Source organism: Diabrotica virgifera, chromosome 1 (assembly GCF_917563875.1).
Source record: "Diabrotica virgifera virgifera chromosome 1, PGI_DIABVI_V3a".
NCBI classification, from domain to species: Eukaryota; Metazoa; Arthropoda; class Insecta; order Coleoptera; family Chrysomelidae; genus Diabrotica; species Diabrotica virgifera.
Window position 1 is genome coordinate 13,421,879 of NC_065443.1, and position 20,023 is coordinate 13,441,901.

Genomic DNA, 20,023 nt, shown 5'->3' on the forward strand with positions numbered 1-20,023 from the left:
TATCATAATTATTCTTATATAACATAGAAAAACTATATTGGAAGCTCAATTTTATTTTGAATTGTTTCTTTGTAGTATTTATTCAATATTTTTTTTGTATTTTTGACCCCCTTATTGATGGCGTCACTGACAGATCGGCAAACGTCGTTCTCAGCTGTTGGCTTCTTTTATAATCGGTCCCGTTTATTAATTTAATTAATTATAATCTTGTAATGATTTGATTAATTAGAAAGAATACCGTTACAGATTAGGATCTATTTTTTTGAGTTGATACATTGTGGTCAAAAAGTTTTTTTGTTTTCATTCGTCATGTTGTGACTTTCCCTTTCATTTCTGAGAGGTAACAGATGTGAGATGTGAGATGACAACTCTGTCATTGTATTTTTTGAGGTTACATACGTGGAACTTAGCTATAAGTTGTAGTTTTGTAGGGTAAATTCGTAGGTTTTAGTGAAAGAAAATGTCGTCGAAAAGAAAAAGTAAAGAAAGCATAATTGCTAGGGTGAATTTCCCACTATATACTCTTCAGATGTTAACGTCAAGGCATGTAATCGTTGGTGGTGGAGGAGGGACATCCAAAACTGGTGTACACAATGGTTTTGTAAGTAACAAATTCAATAAGGTCAACGACAGTTACAACAGATTCTATTCTTTTAGGAAATATTTGAGATTTTTCATGACGGCACACGCTTTGCAGCAAAAGAAGTAACCAGACACGAAACTGGAGGCAATGTTGTTATGAACTGTTCTGTTTACAGTGATAGAAAATATTCTCTTTTGGTAGCTGGACAAGAAAGTGAGTGTCAATTGTACAAACTGAATCCTAAACTAGTCGAGGAAGTGGAAAATATCGGTAATAATACTCATCTCAGGCAACGGAATACAAAAAACAAAGAAGTTACAGATGACAACAAAAACGTGACAAAAGAGTTATATTTTGATGTTAATGCAATAGAAAATGTTCAAACTGACTTTAATGGGAGTGAACCATTATCGAGGGTGGTAAAAATTAATCATGATGGTACATTATTAGCTACAGGTAAGTAAATATAATCTAGTGATTTTGCCCATCGCCAAGTGATGGGGGATAAAATCGATTGCCATCTACAGTCACTCCACTCAATTTTTTCTGATTCCCTCTTTTATTGTGTCTCCCTCTATTTTTTCCTGACTTATATTTTATTGTGTCTCCCTCTATTTTTTCCTGACTTACCCTATTTTATTATATAAAATATTTTATTTATACCCTATTTATACCCTATTTTTTATACCCTATTTATATTTATACCCTATTTTATTACATTATAAAAGAGAAGAGAAAATTATATAAAAAGTGGCAAGAAACCAGATCGGACATAGATCTTCAAAACTATATGGTCGCCAAAAAGGAAGCAAAAGTAGCAGTAGCAAAAGCTAAAGCAGAAGCGTATTCAAACCTATACAATCAACTTGATACCAGGGAAGGCGAAACGAAGATATATAAATAGCCAAACAGAGAGCGAAGAAAGCAAAAGATTTTAATCAGATTAGATGTATCCGAGATGAAAATAATAAAATACTAGTTCACGAAAGGGATGTCAAAAAGAGATGGAGAAAGTACTTTGACAGCTTATTAAATGAAGAATTTGACAGACAGCCTGTAGAGTCAACGGAGACAGTAGCAGCAATGGTCACCAAAATAACCAACGAGGAAGTGGCTCAAGCGCTTCAAAAAATAAAGAAAGGAAAAGCGGTAGGACCAGATGATATTCCTGGGGAAGTATGGAGAGCATTGGGAGAGACAGGAACAAGGTGGCTAGCAGGTCTATTTAATAGAATTATGGAAGTTGGACAAATGCCAGACGAATGGAGAAGCAGTATACTGGTACCTGTTTACAAAAACAAGGGAGATATACAACAATGTACAAACTACAGGGCTATAAAACTGCTTAGCCACACCATGAAAATATGGGAAAGAGTAATTGATAGACAGATACGTGAAGAGACCGAAATATCCGAGAATCAATTTGGCTTTATGCAGGGTAGATCAACAACAGATGCAATTTTCATTATAAGGCAGTTGATGGAAAAATACAGGAGTAAAGAAACAAACGCTCATATGGTATTCATTGATCTTGAGAAAGCATATGATAGAGTTCCTCGAGAGGTTCTGTGGTGGGCACTCAATAAGAAAGAAGTCCCTGGTGAATATGTAAAGATTGTGAGGGATATGTATGAGGGAGTAACGACTAGTGTTAGGACAGGTGTGGGAGAGACTGATAAATTTCATGTGAAAGTAGGATTGCATCAAGGTTCTGTGCTTAGTCCGTATTTATTCTCATTAGTTTTGGACCAGATTACAGCGAAAATACAGGGTAACATTCCATGGTGCTTAATGTATGCTGATGATGTCTTGTTAGTAGGAAATAGTGAAAGAGACAAATAGTAGGACAAAAACAGAGTATTTGGAATGTTCATTTAAAGATGGAGCTACTACAAATAAAATGGTATCTTTGGATGGTGAAATGATTGTAAAAAGCAATAGTTTTAAGTACCTAGGATCGGTATTATAGAGTAATGGAGAAATAGATGGAGATGCATGCAGTAGAATTAGGGCTGGATGGATGAAGTGGAAAGAAGCGAGTGGTGTGTTGTGTGACAGAAAAATTCCAATGAAGCTGAAGGGAAAATTCTATAAAACAGCCATAAGACCAGCTATGATGTACGGAACTGAATGTTGGGCAGTGAAAAAGAAAGAGGAACAGCGAATGCATGTGGCGGAAATGAGAATGCTTAGATGGATGAGTGGAGTGACAAAGAAGGATAAAATTAGAAATGAGTATATTAGGGGAAGTCTAGGTGTGGCACCAATTGATGCCAAAATGAGAGAGCATAGGTTAAGATGGTTTGGTCATGTTCAACGTCGAGACGTTAACCACCCAATACGAAGAATAGCTGAAGTGCAGATTTCTGGAAGGAGTAGGAGAGGAAGACCAAAGAAGACCTGGGGGGAGACGATAAGGCAGGACATGTTGGTAAAGGGGATTAACATTGATATGGCCCAAGATAGAATTGTGCGGAGAAATGCAATTAGGGAAGCCGACCCCGCATAGGGATAAGGCAAAGAGAATGATGAATGATGATGACCCTATTTTATTATATCTCCCTTTAATTTTTCCCTGCTCTGTCTAATTTTTCCTTTTTACAATTTTCTGAAACCTTTCTCTATTTCACGCTGCTGCGTGAAATTCTTCTACTGTGGAACCACATCATTGTCTAATATTACGTAGCCATGAAGGTTTCTTTCCACCAATCCATTTCTTTCCCTCCACTTTTCCTTGTATTATAAAGTGAAGCAGATGGAATTTAGGTTCTCGAATTATATGGCCAAAGTATTCTCTTTTTCTCCTATTTATGATGCTTATGAGCAGACATTCTGAATTCATCAATTGATTTTTCCTTACTCTGTCCAATTTTTCCCCACCCTCTACAATTTTTTCTGACTCCCTTTAATTTTTCCTGGCTTCTCCTCGTCCTGATTGTGTCTGCCTTTTTTTGTCTTCCTGCAGTCACTGTTTCAATAATCCTCTAGTCCTGTCGTTTGGTGTTCTTGCCACATGACCTGTCCATCTACATTTCTTTTTTGCTAAATGTTAGGTCTTTGATTTTGTTCTTTGTCTGATGGTATTATTTGGTATCCTTCCTCTCCTTGTGATTCCTAGCATGGCTCTCTCCATGGCCCTCTGGGTCACTCTTAGATTTTTTGCTGGCTTTTTCTTTAATGTTAGCGTCTCTGCTTTGTATGTTATCACTGGCAATACACTTTTCTCTTCAGACACATGGGCATATCATTTCGAAATATCTCATGTAGCTTACCAAACACAGCTCAGCCCTAACCTATTCTACGATGTATCTTGTGCGTTTGGTTGTTCTTTCCAATTAAGAAGACTATTATATAATAAATAAATTGATTATTGTATTTTTAGGTGGTACAGATGGAGATGTACGAATATGGAAGTTTCCTAGTATGCAACCTCTATTTATTCTTAAGGCACATACAAAAGAAATAGACGATATAGATTTTAGTAGGTTTGACAATTATGTGATTACCATAGCCAAAGATGGTTTAGCAGTATTGTGGGATTGTATGACAGGAAAAGAAAGAACAAAACTAACATGGAAGCAGCCAGGATCAAAATATTTATATAAACGGTGTAGGTAAGAAAATAATGTATCAAAATACACTCAAGTTAATTATCGACTTATGTAAAGCCATTCAATATTAAAAAGCATATCGTCACTTAAGAAACGTAAAAAAAACTCGTAAGGCAAAAGCAAAAGCTTGTAACACACAAATGGGTTTTCGTGCAAGAAAGTAAAAAAACATTCTCTGCATGTGAAAGTCATTAAACCTAAATGGAGAATATTATTGATTTAATATCGAGGTATTATTAATACCTTGATATTGAACCAATAATTTTATATTTAGGTTTGGCAATTTTTGCATGTAGAGAATGTTTTTCTGTTCTCTTGTGGAAAAACTTACTTGTGGGTTTTGCATCTCAAGCAACGATATATAGGAAAAAATTCAACTAATGGAGCTATTAATATTAGTTTTTTACATTCAATTGTGGTAGTTATATTGATTTTGTTAATTTTATATTATAATTTGATGTAATCTATTTATAGATTTGGCGTAATAGAAGGACTAGACAAGAAATGTGCACTATATACAATATCCAATCCAATAGGAGTAGCTAAAAAACAAAAATCCTATCTCCAGCAATGGATACCTGAGGAAAACATCTTAAGAAGGTGTATAGAATTTGATGAAAGTTTGGCAGCTTTAGCTGTTCGTGATGATGGTAGATTTGTTGCGGTTGGTACAATGTTCAGTGGATCAGTGTCCATTCTTGTAGCATTTAATTTACAGGTGAATATAAAACTGAAATGTTATTCTTTGCATTTGCTGGAACAGACATTTTTAAAGTTTGTGGACTGCTTTTTCTCTTGTCAAGAATGAAAAATATATAGGAATCATTTCTAATCCTGAAATATATCCTGAAAACTACCTGTTATTCTGAAAGTAACATACTCAGCAAAAAGATTTAAAAGAAAAAATCTGATGAAAGTCATCACACTATGTAGATATTGCAAGAAGTTATCTCACATGCTGTTTGATTCTTTTAAATGAATTCCTTTTGAATTGAACTGTATCTTGTTTTATCAAACAATTAACTAGTAATATATTTATCTAGTACAGGGGTACTGTCCTGGACAAAATGCATAGGAGAAATTAAGCATGAACAAAATAAATGCATCTAATGAATTGGAAACATCTTTTCCTTCAACAAAAAGAAGAAAACTGATGTGAATATGAGAAGACCTGTTGACCTAAATTCAACAGTTTCTTATTTACATCATCAGGAACCTGTTTCTAGATTCCAGGACATTTCCTTAAAAAGAGGCATAACAATATTAGAAGAGGATGCATAGATCCCAGATTCAGTAGAGTTCTTCCTTAAAATAGGAAGAACTTGTATTCAGTTTCAAGATTAAGAAAAAGAATCACATGAGAGATTACATTCAAGACTAGGATATTAGAAAATATGTCTTTAAAGAAAACAAAGGCAAGAAAATGGGAAAACATGTTGACCAACAATTCAACACTGTAACACTAGAGCATTGGGAAACTAACACTATGAGGAGTAGTGGCGGATCTGCGAGGGAAGGAATTCTCCTGACAAGGTCCAAAATTAAGGAAAAAAACTGAAAATAGCTGACATAAAACTTAAACCATAAGCTTTGATCGTGCTGGACAACCTAAACGTACCCAGAGGGAGAACGCCTGCGCATTACAAAATCGAGCGTTCGTGGAGGTCGAATTTTTCCCTCTGAACTCCCTCCGAATTTTTAATTCGGTGTTCGTGCAGTACAGAAAAAAGACCCTGAACGTGTCCGGGATACGCTCTCGACATTCGAGGATTTTGTTTCGGATTTTAAGTTCGCACATGCGCACAAAATATTTGGGAAGAATTTCTTGACATTCTGACCATTATTCATTCTGTTCTTACTCCGTCCAATTCTTAACCTAAAATATTGTTTTGTTAAACAACTTGTAGATGTAGATTCTGGTTTTTACATTATGTAAAGTGTTGTATTATTTCAATATTCTTCAAAAAAATTTTAATATTTTTTATATTAAAGCTTTTTTTAGTTGTTTTTGTCAGTGTTTTCCATTTAGTATGTTTATAAATAAGTAGGTACCTTTTCTAGTATTATTATCTTATTACTTTTCATTCAATATTCGATAATTATCTATTACCGTAGTATTACAATAAATTGTACTCTGTTTTTACTTAATTTATTCTATCTAGATGAGCTTATAAGTATCTACATATTCTTGAGGTTTATTTTTCAGTTTAATTTATGAGTTAAATTAGTCTCTTATTGAATAATGAATCATAAGAAACACATCAAACTTATTCTGAAACTATTTCTTGTGTCTTGTTATATTTCATTATTTTTGTGGTGTAATAAACCACAACACAATGCCACAACCTATCAAATTCAATATATCAAAATTGGAAATGATTGCTTTACTAAATTATTCCCTCCTTCAGATAATGTTCAACCACTAGGAAGTTAAAGGTAATTTTTATATCTAAATAACAAGCTGCAATTTCCAAGTAACTCAACAATCTTTTACTCTCTACAAAAATTTAAGCCGGATTATGGCATGGCGGGCGTGGAAATACCAAATTATATTGTCGAAATAATAAAGATGCTAATCAAATTTCTAACTTCTAAGAAAGGCATTGAATAGAAAGTTAATCCTTTGCCTGTTGCTGTTATTCTCTTTCTCTTTGTTGAAATACAAATTTTGCATTTTGCATTTTTTGTTGACATTGATTTCGAAATAAGAAAGGGACAAAAAAAGGCTTCCTTCTCTAACCTTAATGTGTGCAACCCGTCATAACATTACGAATCCGAAAATTGTTCGCGGAGCGAAAAATCCTGAACATGTCCAGGATAAGTTTACGATGACGCCTGCGCATTGGAAACTAATCATGAACTTACTCTGAATATGTTCGGGTTGAACAGCGCGAACACTGCTATAGACAGACAAATTCAACCCAATAAACCCCCTAGTTAGAAAAATTAAAGGAACTTGTATAGTTTGACTTTATCTTTTTAATGTCTTTTGGTTGGTGTTTCATTGGAAGTTCCCCTCCAAGGCAAATGTCTAGATTCGCCACTGATAAAGAGATTAAAAAGACCGTAAGAATATACATTAACCATCACAATAGGGAACTTGCACATTTTTTTTATTACATAATAATGTTCAGTTTTGTATAAAAATGAGATTTCCAAAATTTCACACTTCAAAAACTCATAATAACTTAGAAGTACAAATTTAAAGTCTTCGGTATCTTAAAATAGGTCAAACGGCCCATGTCGTCACTCAATTTAACTATGGTTTAACTATGGTTTAACTATATGGTTCTGTTTATGGTTATAATTAGGTATATTCTTCTTCTTCTTTAGTTTATTGGCCTCCACCTATTTTGGTATACCTCGTCGCGAAATAAAGGAAAAATATTTATATTCTATTAACATTTATCATATGTCCAGTAATAATATATACCAGTTTGTTGACATTGGAGTTTGATATAGTTATTGAAGGAAAGGAAAGAAGGTTTACTACGGAAAATAAAACCATTTTGTAAAAGTACAGTTTTCTATGAATAGTTCAAACGATCAAAACACTTGTAACGTCAAATAAATGTATTTTCTACTGACGTTTATAACGTCTAATTTAAAATTCTGTTTACTTTGTTGGAAAAATGTAAATGTACCAATGAACTGTCAATACGGATGGAATAGGCAGGAAGACAATTAATGCAGCCACGATACAAGAGAGAGGTCCTAGAAAGAGACAGACAAGGTGCTGGAAACTTTGACAGGCCGTGTAATTTGAGTTGCCTATATCAACTTAAATCGGGGAAATATAAAAGTAAAATTCTAAATATAAAAGTAACATAAAAACATAATCAAGGACTACTTCTTCACTTTATATAAAACAGTCACTAATTTAGTATTTAGATAGTTTTAAAATTATTTAACTCCCAAATACTTTGGGAAAGTAGGTATTTGTTTTGATAAATACAAATAACAATTCTGAAAAGTATTTAAACTTATTTAAACACCAAGTATGGTACTCTGTACTCTATTTACTCTGTAAATACAAAAAAGTATTTAAATTTTGAAATATGTACTACTAATCAGCCCTGAAAATTAAAATATGAGGTCCATTCAACGAACTGTCAATACTGATTCAATCGGGTCCATTTATATAGGCAACTCAAATTACACGGCCTGTCAAATTCTCCAGCACCTTGTCTGTCTCTCTCTTGTATGTTGGTGGCAATCTCGCTTCACTATTTGAATGGGACAGGGCCATTCCATCCGCATTGACAGCTCATTGAAATGTACAAACGAGTGACGTCACGACGCGTTTTAGGCCACCTGTTTTAATTTGAATTTTTAATCGCCTTTGAGGGCCAAACGAAAGACCTACAAAAATTTTTTATCTTTGATACATGTTTTAAATTATGTTCTGTTGTGATTTATAACATTTTTTTCGAATTTAAAAATTTCTGCAAGTTCCCTATTCTTCTGGAGGATGCGTCTTGTCTGTTCCTTGAGTAATAAATACCAATTATTTAATTATGATTCAAAATGTATGCGGTTTATTTTTGTTAAGCATTTCTATTTTTATTTGCAGAAAATTCTAACCATTGTTGGAGCACATTCCATGTTCGTCACTGGGCTTGAGTTTCTGCCCACCCAGAACTTGAACCATTCCATTAGTAGTGTAGTAGAAGCCGCAGTCTTGTCAATTTCTGTAGATAACCAACTATGCATACATACCGTGCCATACAGAAGTAAGTCTGGGTTTAAGGTGAAAGGTGCAAAATGTCGCCTGTCAAAATTTTCAATGTGTTCTAAATGTATTCATTTTTTTCGAATCCTGAGAAAACCAATAAGTATCTTTGAAAAATTTAAACGCAGAATGAAAGATTACGTTATTACCGAGGGCCGAAAGTCCCTTAGAATAAGTATTAAGTTTCTTTTGAATGCAATACTAGCAATTAAAAATTACACTAAATTTTCTCTTAGTTTTTCACCCCTGTAACTTATTAAAATAAACATTATAGAAGTTTTTAGGGACTTTCGTCCCTCGGTAATAATGAAATCTTTCATTCTGCGTTTAAATTTTTCAAAAATATTTATTAGTTTTCTCAGAATTCGAAAAAAAATACATTTAAAACACATTGAACATTTTGACAGGCGACATTTTGCTACTTTCCCCATAAAATAGCTAAGAGTAGCAAAATGATTATACAGGGTGTCCAGAAACTTTCTTGATAAACGAAGACAGGACATTCCTCAGATAATTTTAGGACAATTTAACCCAATTCACCTATAGTCCAGGGCGCATCTGTTTTGAGATGGACGTTGAGAGGTGACTCATATTTTTTTGCAGACATTTCTTGGAATTAACTCCTATAATAATAATTATGTTATCCTCTCACACAAAAATGTCCGGAACATTGTTTAAATAATCAAAATTTCAAAAAATGAAGGAAAAATTCGATTATTTTCTTCGTTTTTTGATAACTTTTAAAGTATTCACTTCGGAGAAAAGTTGTACTGATATAAAAGTTGCGTAATTAAATTTCCTACAATATAGGATTGGTTACAAATTTTAAAAATTGTCACCCTTGTTGCAAAATAGCAATAATTGCGAAAAAACCATAAAAAAAAGTATTTGCCTTTTAAGTTTTTCAACCATTTATGCTACACTTAGGACCTTCATATTTTACCCAGAAAAACTATATAATATAGTAAAACAATACTGTAAATTTCATTAATATCGGTGCAATAGACTTTGCAAAATAAATTTTGCAATCCAGCTTTCGCAAAAAAATTAATTTTTTTCAAAATGTTGCAGGACTGAAAATAAAGCGGATAGCAATTTTTTACGTATAGAAGAATACCGTACCTTTCATTTGCAATATTTAAAATTAAAATCCATTAACTACCACGGCGTCAGGAATTTTTTTAAATAAACATTAATTTTTGGTGCTACGCGCAGGACAGCGGTGTTCGATTCACACAAGTTGATTTCCACCAAAATTTGTTCCAATCTTTATCTAATATATTATTTTCTTACACTATATTTTGTTGTATTTTAATATTTTAATTCCACAAAAATCAAACTAATTTGATTATTGTTTGTGAAATATTGTTTAAACAGTTGCATATGTTTAAAAATAATAAACTTTTATTCTCTAACTTAAAATATATGAACAAAGAAAGTTTTTGCCAAAAAAGTGTTATTTCAAAGTGTGTTTGAAATTTTTGTTTTGCATGTGTTTTTATTTTGCAATAAACAAATTTATTTATATCGAAATGTACTAAAAATTAAAATTTGTCAATCATTATCAAAGGTCATTGGAATGCCCAATCAGAGCAAACTATCCGCTGTCCTGCGCGTAGCACCAAAAAAAAGTGTATTTAAAAAAATTCCTGACGCCGTAGTGGATAACCGATTTTATTACTGCAAATTGCAAATAAAAGGTACGGTATTCTTCTATATGTAAAAAAAATTAAACTTGCTGTCTGCTTTATATTCAGCGCTGCAAGATTTTGAAAAAATTAATTTTTTTGCGAAAGCTGGATTGCAAAATTTATTTTGCAAAATCTATTCAACCGGTCTTAATGAAATTCACAGTATCGTTTTCTTATATCATAAAGTTTTTCTTGGTAAAATATGAAGGCCCTAAGTGTAGCATAAATGGTTGAAAACGTAAAATGCGAATACTTGTTTTTTTTATCGTTTTTTCGCAATTATTGCTATTGTGCAACAAGGGTGACAATTTTTAAAATTTTTAACGAATTCTGTACTGTAGGAAATTTAATTGCGCAACTTTTATGTCAGTACAACTTTTTTCAGAAATGAATACTTTCACAGTTATAATCAAAAAACGAAGAAAAAAATCGAATTTTTCCTAAATTTTTTGACATTTTGATTATTTAAACAATGTTCTGGACCTTTTTGAGTGGGAGGATAACTCAAATATTATTATATGTTATTTTCAAGCAATTTCTGCAAAAAAATATGAGTCACTTCTCAACGTCCAAATGTACTAATATTTTTACAGATGCGCCCTGGTCTACTAGTCCAAAAATGGGGAGCTACTAAGGGAGCTAGAGCTCTTTGAAGATGGCGCCTAAAAACGATATGGGCGCCTAAAAACGATATGGTATGGTATATATCTTCCAGAGATAAATCGATTCTTTCGATTGCAAATTTCTAGTACTAGTCATAGGCGTCCTGTTTGGTCTTTAACTTTTAAGCATTTCTGACACTGGATTATTGAATTGTAAGGTATTCTAGTACTAAAATGTACTCTTACTTTAAGTCGGTAAGACACACCGTTTTCTAAAAATATCAATTTGAAAATTTTCCGTTTTGTGATTTTGAAAATAAAATTTTGACTTTGACAAGACTCAATAATTCAATAATCTAGTGTCGAAAATGCTTAAAAATTAAAGACAAAAAGTTATGCGATAAAAAATAACTTTTGACCTACCCACAACGGACGCATATGAGTGAAGATAAATAGGTATACCTGTTTCCATTTTTTTTTTAAATAGAAACGTTCTGGATATATTTATAAAAACTAATTACAAGGTGCTATTTTCAAGGAGCTCTACCTACCTTAGGGGAAACATTTTCGGATGGAGGTGAATTGAGTTAAATTGTCTTAAAATTACCTGAGGAATCTCCTGTCATCGTTTGTCAGGAGAGTTTCTGGACACCCTGTATAATCATTCACTGAGACGTAGACCATCAATTATCAGCACCTTGTCGTTTTTTTTATTAATTTTTGTATTTTTTTTTTCTTCTAGAAACCATACCTCTGTGGATTGCTATCGCACTTTTAGTTTTAACTTTATTTTTGACTTTCTCACTATGTTCATACTTAGGTTTGTGATATTATATTTATTTAAATTAATTTATAATTTAAGAAAATAAAACGTGGAATTTTTTAATATCTTTTTTTTAATTGTATCTGTTGGATCTTCATTGAGCTGTCCAACCATCCTCGCTAGTTCCGAGGTGGAACTGATTCACCTGCTACAACGGATTGAAGAAGTAAGCTTATCGGTGGGTCTTAAAATAAACAGAGACAAAACGAGAATCATGATAATTGACAGAGCTATCAATAACCAAAATCATCTAATGATGATAAACAATATCGCTGTTGTAGATAAATTTGTGTATCTGGGCTCTTTAATAACTGAAATGAATTTCGACTCGATTCCCCGTTAGAGGGCGTTCTAACCATACTCCTATATAAATTGTTTTAATTTATATCGAGAAACTACGGTCGTGACGGTGTAAATTTGTCTTCCTCAGAGCCACATTGACAACAGGTAGACCTAGAAATAGTACTATCGGGGGATGGAGGGAGACAGATTTAAATCGAAACGAAACCGTAGATTTTCTTATTTTTTTAATAACTGTTTGTTATTTATTTTACCTTTTTTTGTAAATAATTTATCATATAGGGTCGCGATTAATGACATTAAAAAAAAGAAAAATTAATTTTTTATTTTGTATATAAATTCTAGAATATTTTTTACATCATGCGCCGTACAAAAATTGGTTAAAAATTATGTAAAAAAAAAACAGAAAACATTCAATCAAAATGTGATTTTAAAGTATACAAACTATGCCTTTGTTCCAGCAAAATTAAAAACGGTAAAAAACAATTTTCCGTTAAGTACTCAAATCATAGAATTCCGAGTTCCAGATCGACTTTACCAAACGTTGTTTAAGAAGCCCCAAATGATAGTTCGAATGGGAAAACGACAAAAAAGAATATAGTTCGTTTGTTCGTTTTTGTCAAAATTTGACATATTTCATCGTCCCTGTAAAATGAAAAAGTTCCTATGCAGCCGGGATATAAATCTAAACTTAAGAACGAGAATGTTAAGGTGCTATGTTTTCTCCGTTCTGCTGTACAGCATGGAAGCTTGGACACTGTAGAGAACGTGGAAAATACCACGGACAGAAAGAGTAACAAATCAAGATGTTTTGCTGAAGATGGGGAAGGAATGTGAAGTCATAAAAACCATACAAACGAGAAAACTGAAATATCTAGGCCACATAATGAGAGGGGAAAAGTACTCCCTGCTAAGACTTATAATCCAAGGAAAATCTCGGGAAAGAGAAATGTGAGACTTTAAAAAGGGGTAAACCCTGTAGTTGGCTGTATACCTTCAATATAACAACGTAGAATGAAGTACACACTTCTGTTGTATGTAGGCATATGAATTTATTAAAAATTCTTAAAATTTATCCACAAGGGAGTGGAAGTACAAAACGTTTTCGGTCAAACTGACCATCATCAGTGTAAACGTCCAGTGTACAAGTAATTGTAACTAGCCACTTCAATAGGTGTAAAAACCTCTAAATTACATTATTGTTACATTCTATATTAAAAAGTAGTCGGCATAAAGTCGTACATTCACATGTGATCTTTAAAATCTTAAGACATGGACTACTTTTTAATATAGAATGTAACAATAATATAATTTAGAAGTTTTTACACCTATTGAAGTGGCTAGTGACTTGTACCCTGGACGTTTACACTAATGATGGTCAGTTTGACCGAAAACGTTTTGTACTTCCACTCCCTTACGGATAAATTTTAAGAATTTTTAATAAATTCATATGCCTACATACAACAGAAGTGTTTACTTCATTCCACGTTGAGAAATGTGAGGATTTCCTGGTTGCGAAATTTAAGGGAGTGGTGCGGGTGCAGTTCAATACAGTTGTTCAGAGCTGCAGCCAAAAAGGTTAAGATTGCTGTGATAGTAGCCAACCTCCGATACGAGATGGCACTGCAAGAAGAAAAAACGTTCCTATTTCCCTGATGAACTGGATAGAAAGTTTATAAAATTTTTAGATCCAAAACATTCTAACTGGATTTTGCTTTCACATTTTCGTTTGCAGTTTTTCCGCTTCTTTTTATTTTGTATTAAATAAATTTATTTGTGATTTAAATGCAAGGATAGGTGACTCAAAATGTCTTTCATTATTTTCTAACTTAAGTACTTCTTTATTTTTTTGTTATGTTCTTTAAATATCTATTTGGATTCCTCTGTTTGTTATTTCCTTTTCTTTTCAAATTTGCATTTTCTTTGAATAGCGGTGTGGCAGAATTCTGCCTCACTATTAGACAGAGAAAAGAAAAGAAAGAAAAGGAAATAAAATAGAGGAATTCAAACAGAAAGGTAAAGAACAGAACAAAAAATTAAAGGAAACGGAATTTTGAGTAAACTATTCGTGCATTTAAATCACAAATAAATTTATTTAAGATAAAATCACAACAAACAGAAAAACTAGCAAATGAAAATGTGGAATTAAAAAAAAACAAAATAAGAGCTTTGGAAAAGAGGGAATCAGGGAATAAGAGTACGATATTTTGTGGAATGAACGAGATGTCGAGTTTTAGCAATACTGGAAACATCGCTCAAAAAAAGCTCTTCTTAATTCCGAGAAGAAAAAAGCAAGAGAATTTGAACTTAATCCAAAGAGAGCAAGAAATGAAATTTCTTCTTTCATTTTTATAGGCTTGCATACTTGTGCATCTGCCAGTACATTTGGTTAAACTTAACATTTTAATTTCCCGTCAACTGCCACATTTCACGTCAAATGTCTGAAGTCAAACGTCACCATGAAAAGCTTAAAAAATGAATAGAACAAACCTTAGCTTTTTTGTCGTTTTTCCATAACAAATAAAAGATGAATGCTTCATACAATTAATATAAAAGATTGCTAACAACAAAATACTGCAAGTATATAAATATAACCATAATATTTATGAAATTTTGTAGACGAAATGACTCCAGATAATTGGGAAAAATAAAATCTTTATTTAATGTTGATTTTATAATAAAACTGAAGTGTATTTAGAATAATTGGTCGGGTTAACCGGGTGAAAGCCCAACACCGCATTGGTGTCAGAGGTGGGATGATTTGTTTGTCATAAGTTAGCCTGTATCCAGTGTTTGTTGCAATTTTTGGCTGTTCTAATCCTCGTATATGATCGATTTCTTAAAAGTTCGTACAGTAACAAACAGTTAAATATGAAAGAAAAGAGAAAAGTCGCAGATACAAAATTTATTAAAATAATAAATAATTATTTAAATATGAAACATTTTCTTATTGGAACCCCTTTCTGGTAACATCCTTAATCTCTGACTTTTGCAATGTATAAGACAAGAGACGACTAATAAAGAAAGCGAAAAGGACTCTACAATATGCAGTCACATTCCGTTTTCATTCGTCTAGGAAAAAGGTCCGAAAGAAAGAGTACCTTTTCGCTTTCTTTATTCGTTGTCTCTTGTCTTATAAATTGTAAAAGTCAGAGATTAAGATGTTGTCAGAAAGGGGTTCCAATAAGAAAAGTTTCAGATTTAAATAATTATTTATTATTATTTTAATAAATTTTGTATCTGGGACAAGTATCTTTTCTTTAAGAGCTGTCGCTACAGCGCCCTAAAATTGGATTTTAAACCATTTTTAAACTTCCACTTAAATAGCCAGTTTGGTTTCGCTTTGATTCAGAGTTGTGCACGCAGCTCCATCGAGGACGTCGTAACACAGAAACAGCTGTCTGGAAATTGTGCATCGCCTCTGAATCGAAAGGAAACATAAACTGTCTTTCATTTTCAGTTAAATATGATTTTATTTTTTCCACACCAGAAAGATCCTGCAGAGACGGATAAATATAAAATAAATAGCTTCGAAAGAAAATATTATATTAGGGGAGTGCAATTAGAACAAAAACATGCATTGTTTCGGAAAAATTCAAACAAGCTTCTATTTTTCTAAAACTTTTTTGAAGTTATACTTCTTTAGGCGCGATTGAGATTGAGGGTGAATTTATATTAATCTGCGCGCATGCGTACACCGACAGTATTGTATTAGTCGTTATACGGGCTCTGATTGGGTGTTGAAATGATCTGTCAATAATAAATAATTGTTCAATATGAAGGTAAACAAATGTATAATATATTAGTTTTATTGTTGTGAGGATAGAAACAAAAAAGTTTATAATTGCAGTGACTTTTAAATAGTTTTTAAAGCAACAGGTACGTAATACTTTTATTTACATAATTTGATTACCATCAAAATTTCTATCAATATTCACCTAATATATTGTTTTCTTACTCTATGTTTTGTTGTATTTTTTCAATTCTAAATAATTTCAATTCAAAATCAAAATAATTTGATTTAATTCAAAAATGTCAAAAGTTTAATCCATTTAGTTAGTCGATCTTCGCACATAATGACACATTGTCTCCGTGGCGAAGCGTTTAATGCGAATGAACCCCAATACAACGCCAATACCAACCGCGCTGATAAGTTGGTTCGAATCCCAAGAGAAACTTTTATTTTTTTTATACATTTTATGATTGTAAGTATATTTATTATATAATTTTATTTTCAGAAAATACGTATTTAGTTAAAAAAAATTCCGACAATTAATGTTCAGAAATCATTTGTGGCATTTTTAATGTGTTTGTGTGTATTCTTTTATTATTTTAATTTTTGGCACTGTTTTAATAAAAATGTTTGAGAAGTAGTAAGTATAAATTAGTTTATAATTAAATAAAATATAAATAAAAAGTACATTAATTTCAAATAAAAATGTATACCATTTTTATTCATTCAGTTGCGGTGCGAAACCAAAACTGTCTTAATTTTTACTCAGATCAGAGAGTGCAGCCAGCACTCTTATCGACGATTTCACCTCTTGTTAGAGGTTCATCAGAGACTGCATAGGCTGCTTTTCTCTGGCCCAGGTAAAAATTTTCGACATATCCATCTCCCACCGCAACTGACGAGATGGTAGTAGGTGCCTAGCGGCATCTGCTAAATAAAAGACTAAGTTTTTCAACCTAATAAAAATATTTGTAAATTAAATATTTTTAAAAGATTTTTAATTGAAAAACTTTATTGGTCCATTTCCTGGTGACAACCTCCAAGGCTTCTACAATATGCAAGCCAAATGGATGCTGCAGTGAGGACTAAAGGGAAGGAATTCTACACTATGCAATTCACAACCCCCGTCTGCAGCGTGGTAAAGTTCCAACGGAAAATGGACCTAGTTACTCTATAGGAGTAATACTAATATAAAATAAAAATGTATACCATTTTTATTCATTCAGTTGCGGTGCGAAACCAAAACTGTCTTAATTTTTGATTTCAAATTCTATTTTGATTTCAAATTTCTAATTCATTCAAAACTGAATGAATAAAAATGGTATACATTTTTATTTTATATTAGTATTACTCCTATAGAGTAACTAGGTCCATTTTCCGTTGGAACTTTACCACGCTGCAGACGGGGGTTGTGAATTGCATAGTGTAGAATTCCTTCCCTTTAGTCTTCACTGCAGCATCCATTTGGCTTGCATATTGTAGAAGCCTTGGAGGTTGTCACCAGGAAATGGGCCAATAAAGTTTTTCAATTAAAAATCTTTTAAAAATATTTAATTTACAAATATTTTTATTAGGTTGAAAAACTTAGTCTTTTATATTAATTTCGTTTATAATCCTATAATCATATAATAGAAGTATAACTTCTTACGTGCGTACAAAGTACACACACATTCTTTTTTTGTTGGTTTATATACATGTTAAAGTAAAAAGTTCTACTCGCGGATTTGGCCGCTAATTGTTTATTAATTGTTTAAACAATAACAATTGTTTTGTATAAATAATTTTAAAAATATCGTTGAATTTATCATTTTACTTCGATCAAATATGTTTCTATTTTCTTTTTGATTATGCTGAATCCGAGTATGGCATTGCAATTTGAAAATTCTTATATAGAAGATATACAGTATGTCTGCGTAGCTAGGAACCACATGGAAAACTTTTTTATTATCAATTTTACGAAAAAAGTTATTCTTCATAAAATGCTTTGGATGGTCAAAAATCTAAAACTCAACCATCAGATATCAACTTTTATCAATTTTATACGAGTTATGTCAAAAATATGAATTTCGTTAAAGAGTAAGTACCTTTATATTCCAGAATATCAAAAAACGCTATTATGAAAAGTTGTTTGAAATTAAAAAATATGTTTAAATACACAATTACATCATTCTAATCGAAAATAATTTTTTCAATTTTTTCTCAAATTACGGATACTCATTATCATTTTATTACAATTATGATAACTATTGTATTATCACTTTTACGAAAAAAAGTTCTCCCTGGTCCAAAATCTAAGATACAACCATCAGATATCAAACTTTTTGAATTTTATACGAGGTACGTAAAAATATGAATTTTTCTTAAGAGTTAAGCGCCTTTATTATTCACAATATTTTAATTAGAAGGATGTAATTGAACACTAAAACAAATTTTTTAATTCCAAACAACTTTTCTTAATAACAATTTTCGATATTGTGAAATGTAACGGTACTTTACTCTTGAGTGAAATTCATATTTTTTGACATACCTCATATAAAATTAATTAAATTTGATATTTGATGATTGAATCTTAGATTATATACGATGCAGAGTATTTTATAAAGAATAACTTTTTTTAGTAAAACTGATAATAAAAAAAGAATGTGTGTGTACTTTGTACGCACGTAAGAAGTTATACTTCTATTATATGATTTAAACGAAATTAATATACTTTTTATTTATATTTTGTTTAAATATTAAACTAATTTATACTTACTACTTCTCAAACATTTTTATTAGAACAGTGCCAAAAATTAAAATAATAAAAGAATAAAACACACACAAACACATTAAACAAGCCACAAATGATGTCTGAACATTAATTGTCGAAAAATTTTTTAACTAAATACGTATTTTCTGAAAATACAATTATATAATAAATATACTTACAATCATAAAATGTATTAAAAAAAACAAAAAAGAAAGTTTCTATTGGGACTCGAACCAGCGCTGATAAAAGCGGTTGGTATTGGAATTCATTCGCCTTCTCCGCTTAGCCATGGACACTATGTGTCATTATTTACGAAGATCGACTAACTAAACGGATTAAACTTGTGATATTTTGATATTTTGAAAATTGATCAAATTATTTTAATTTTGAATTGAAATGATTTAGAATTGAAAAAATACAACAAAACATAGAGTAAAAAAACAATATATTAGGTGAATATTGATAGAAATTTTGATGGTAATCAAATTATATAAATAAAAGTATTACATACTATGTATTTTGGCAGATCAAATAGGTAGGTTTATACCCATGATACATTAACAATTATTACGTACCTGTTGCGTTTAAAAACTATTTAAAAGTCACTACAATATTATAAACTTTTTTGTTTCTGTCCTCACAACAATAAAACTAATATATTATACATTTGTTTACCTTTACCTTTACCTCCAAACCACAGCTGCCATATCGGATAATTTTTGACATGTCATTTGAACATCCAATCAGAACAAAGTTATAATGCGCATGCGCCGGGCTGATAGGTTTTAACATATAAAAAAATCATCCTCTATCGCCGGTAAAGAAGTATAACTTCAAAAAGTTATCAATAGGTTCCAAGTTACGCAGACATACTGTATAAGAGCCAAAAGAAATTTTTTGCTAAATATTTATTATTGTTGAAGCTTATCATTAAATGTATTTTAGGTAAGTTTTACAGAAAAAAGTTTTGATCACTTTGTATAAACATCTTTTTAGCTGGTAATTTTCGGTTTTTGTATTACATTTTTGTTATCTTTCTTAATTTTCTCAAAAAGAAATAGTTTATTTCATTTCTAAAGTAAAATAATTTAGTGCATAATTACATCCCAAGCTTTAAAAAAGCACTTATAAAACTGTAATAGATCTGTTCAAACTTGGGCAATACCGTCTTAAAGTGGTGGTAATTTTATAAAACTACG

General features: G+C 31.6%; 2 protein-coding genes across 2 annotated transcripts in view; both read left to right on the top strand.

Annotated features, from left to right (window-relative positions):
* Positions 1–3,883, top strand: part of LOC126887361 (uncharacterized) — a 94,336-nt gene extending 90,453 nt beyond the window's left edge. The window contains exon 2 of the mRNA XM_050654823.1: positions 2,553–3,883. Within this exon, the coding sequence (XP_050510780.1) occupies positions 2,604–3,092 (489 nt within the window). The 5' untranslated portion in view covers positions 2,553–2,603 and the 3' untranslated portion in view covers positions 3,093–3,883. The remainder of the gene's footprint in view (positions 1–2,552) is intronic.
* Positions 138–12,105, top strand: LOC114324341 (prolactin regulatory element-binding protein). The gene is made up of 6 exons (XM_028272183.2): positions 138–601; positions 658–1,039; positions 3,966–4,197; positions 4,669–4,912; positions 8,768–8,927; positions 11,962–12,105. The coding sequence occupies exons 1-6, from the start codon at positions 461–463 to the stop codon at positions 12,045–12,047; spliced, it is 1,245 nt and encodes a 414-aa protein (XP_028127984.1). The 5' UTR covers positions 138–460; the 3' UTR covers positions 12,048–12,105.
* The last annotated feature ends 7,918 nt before the right edge of the window (positions 12,106–20,023 follow it).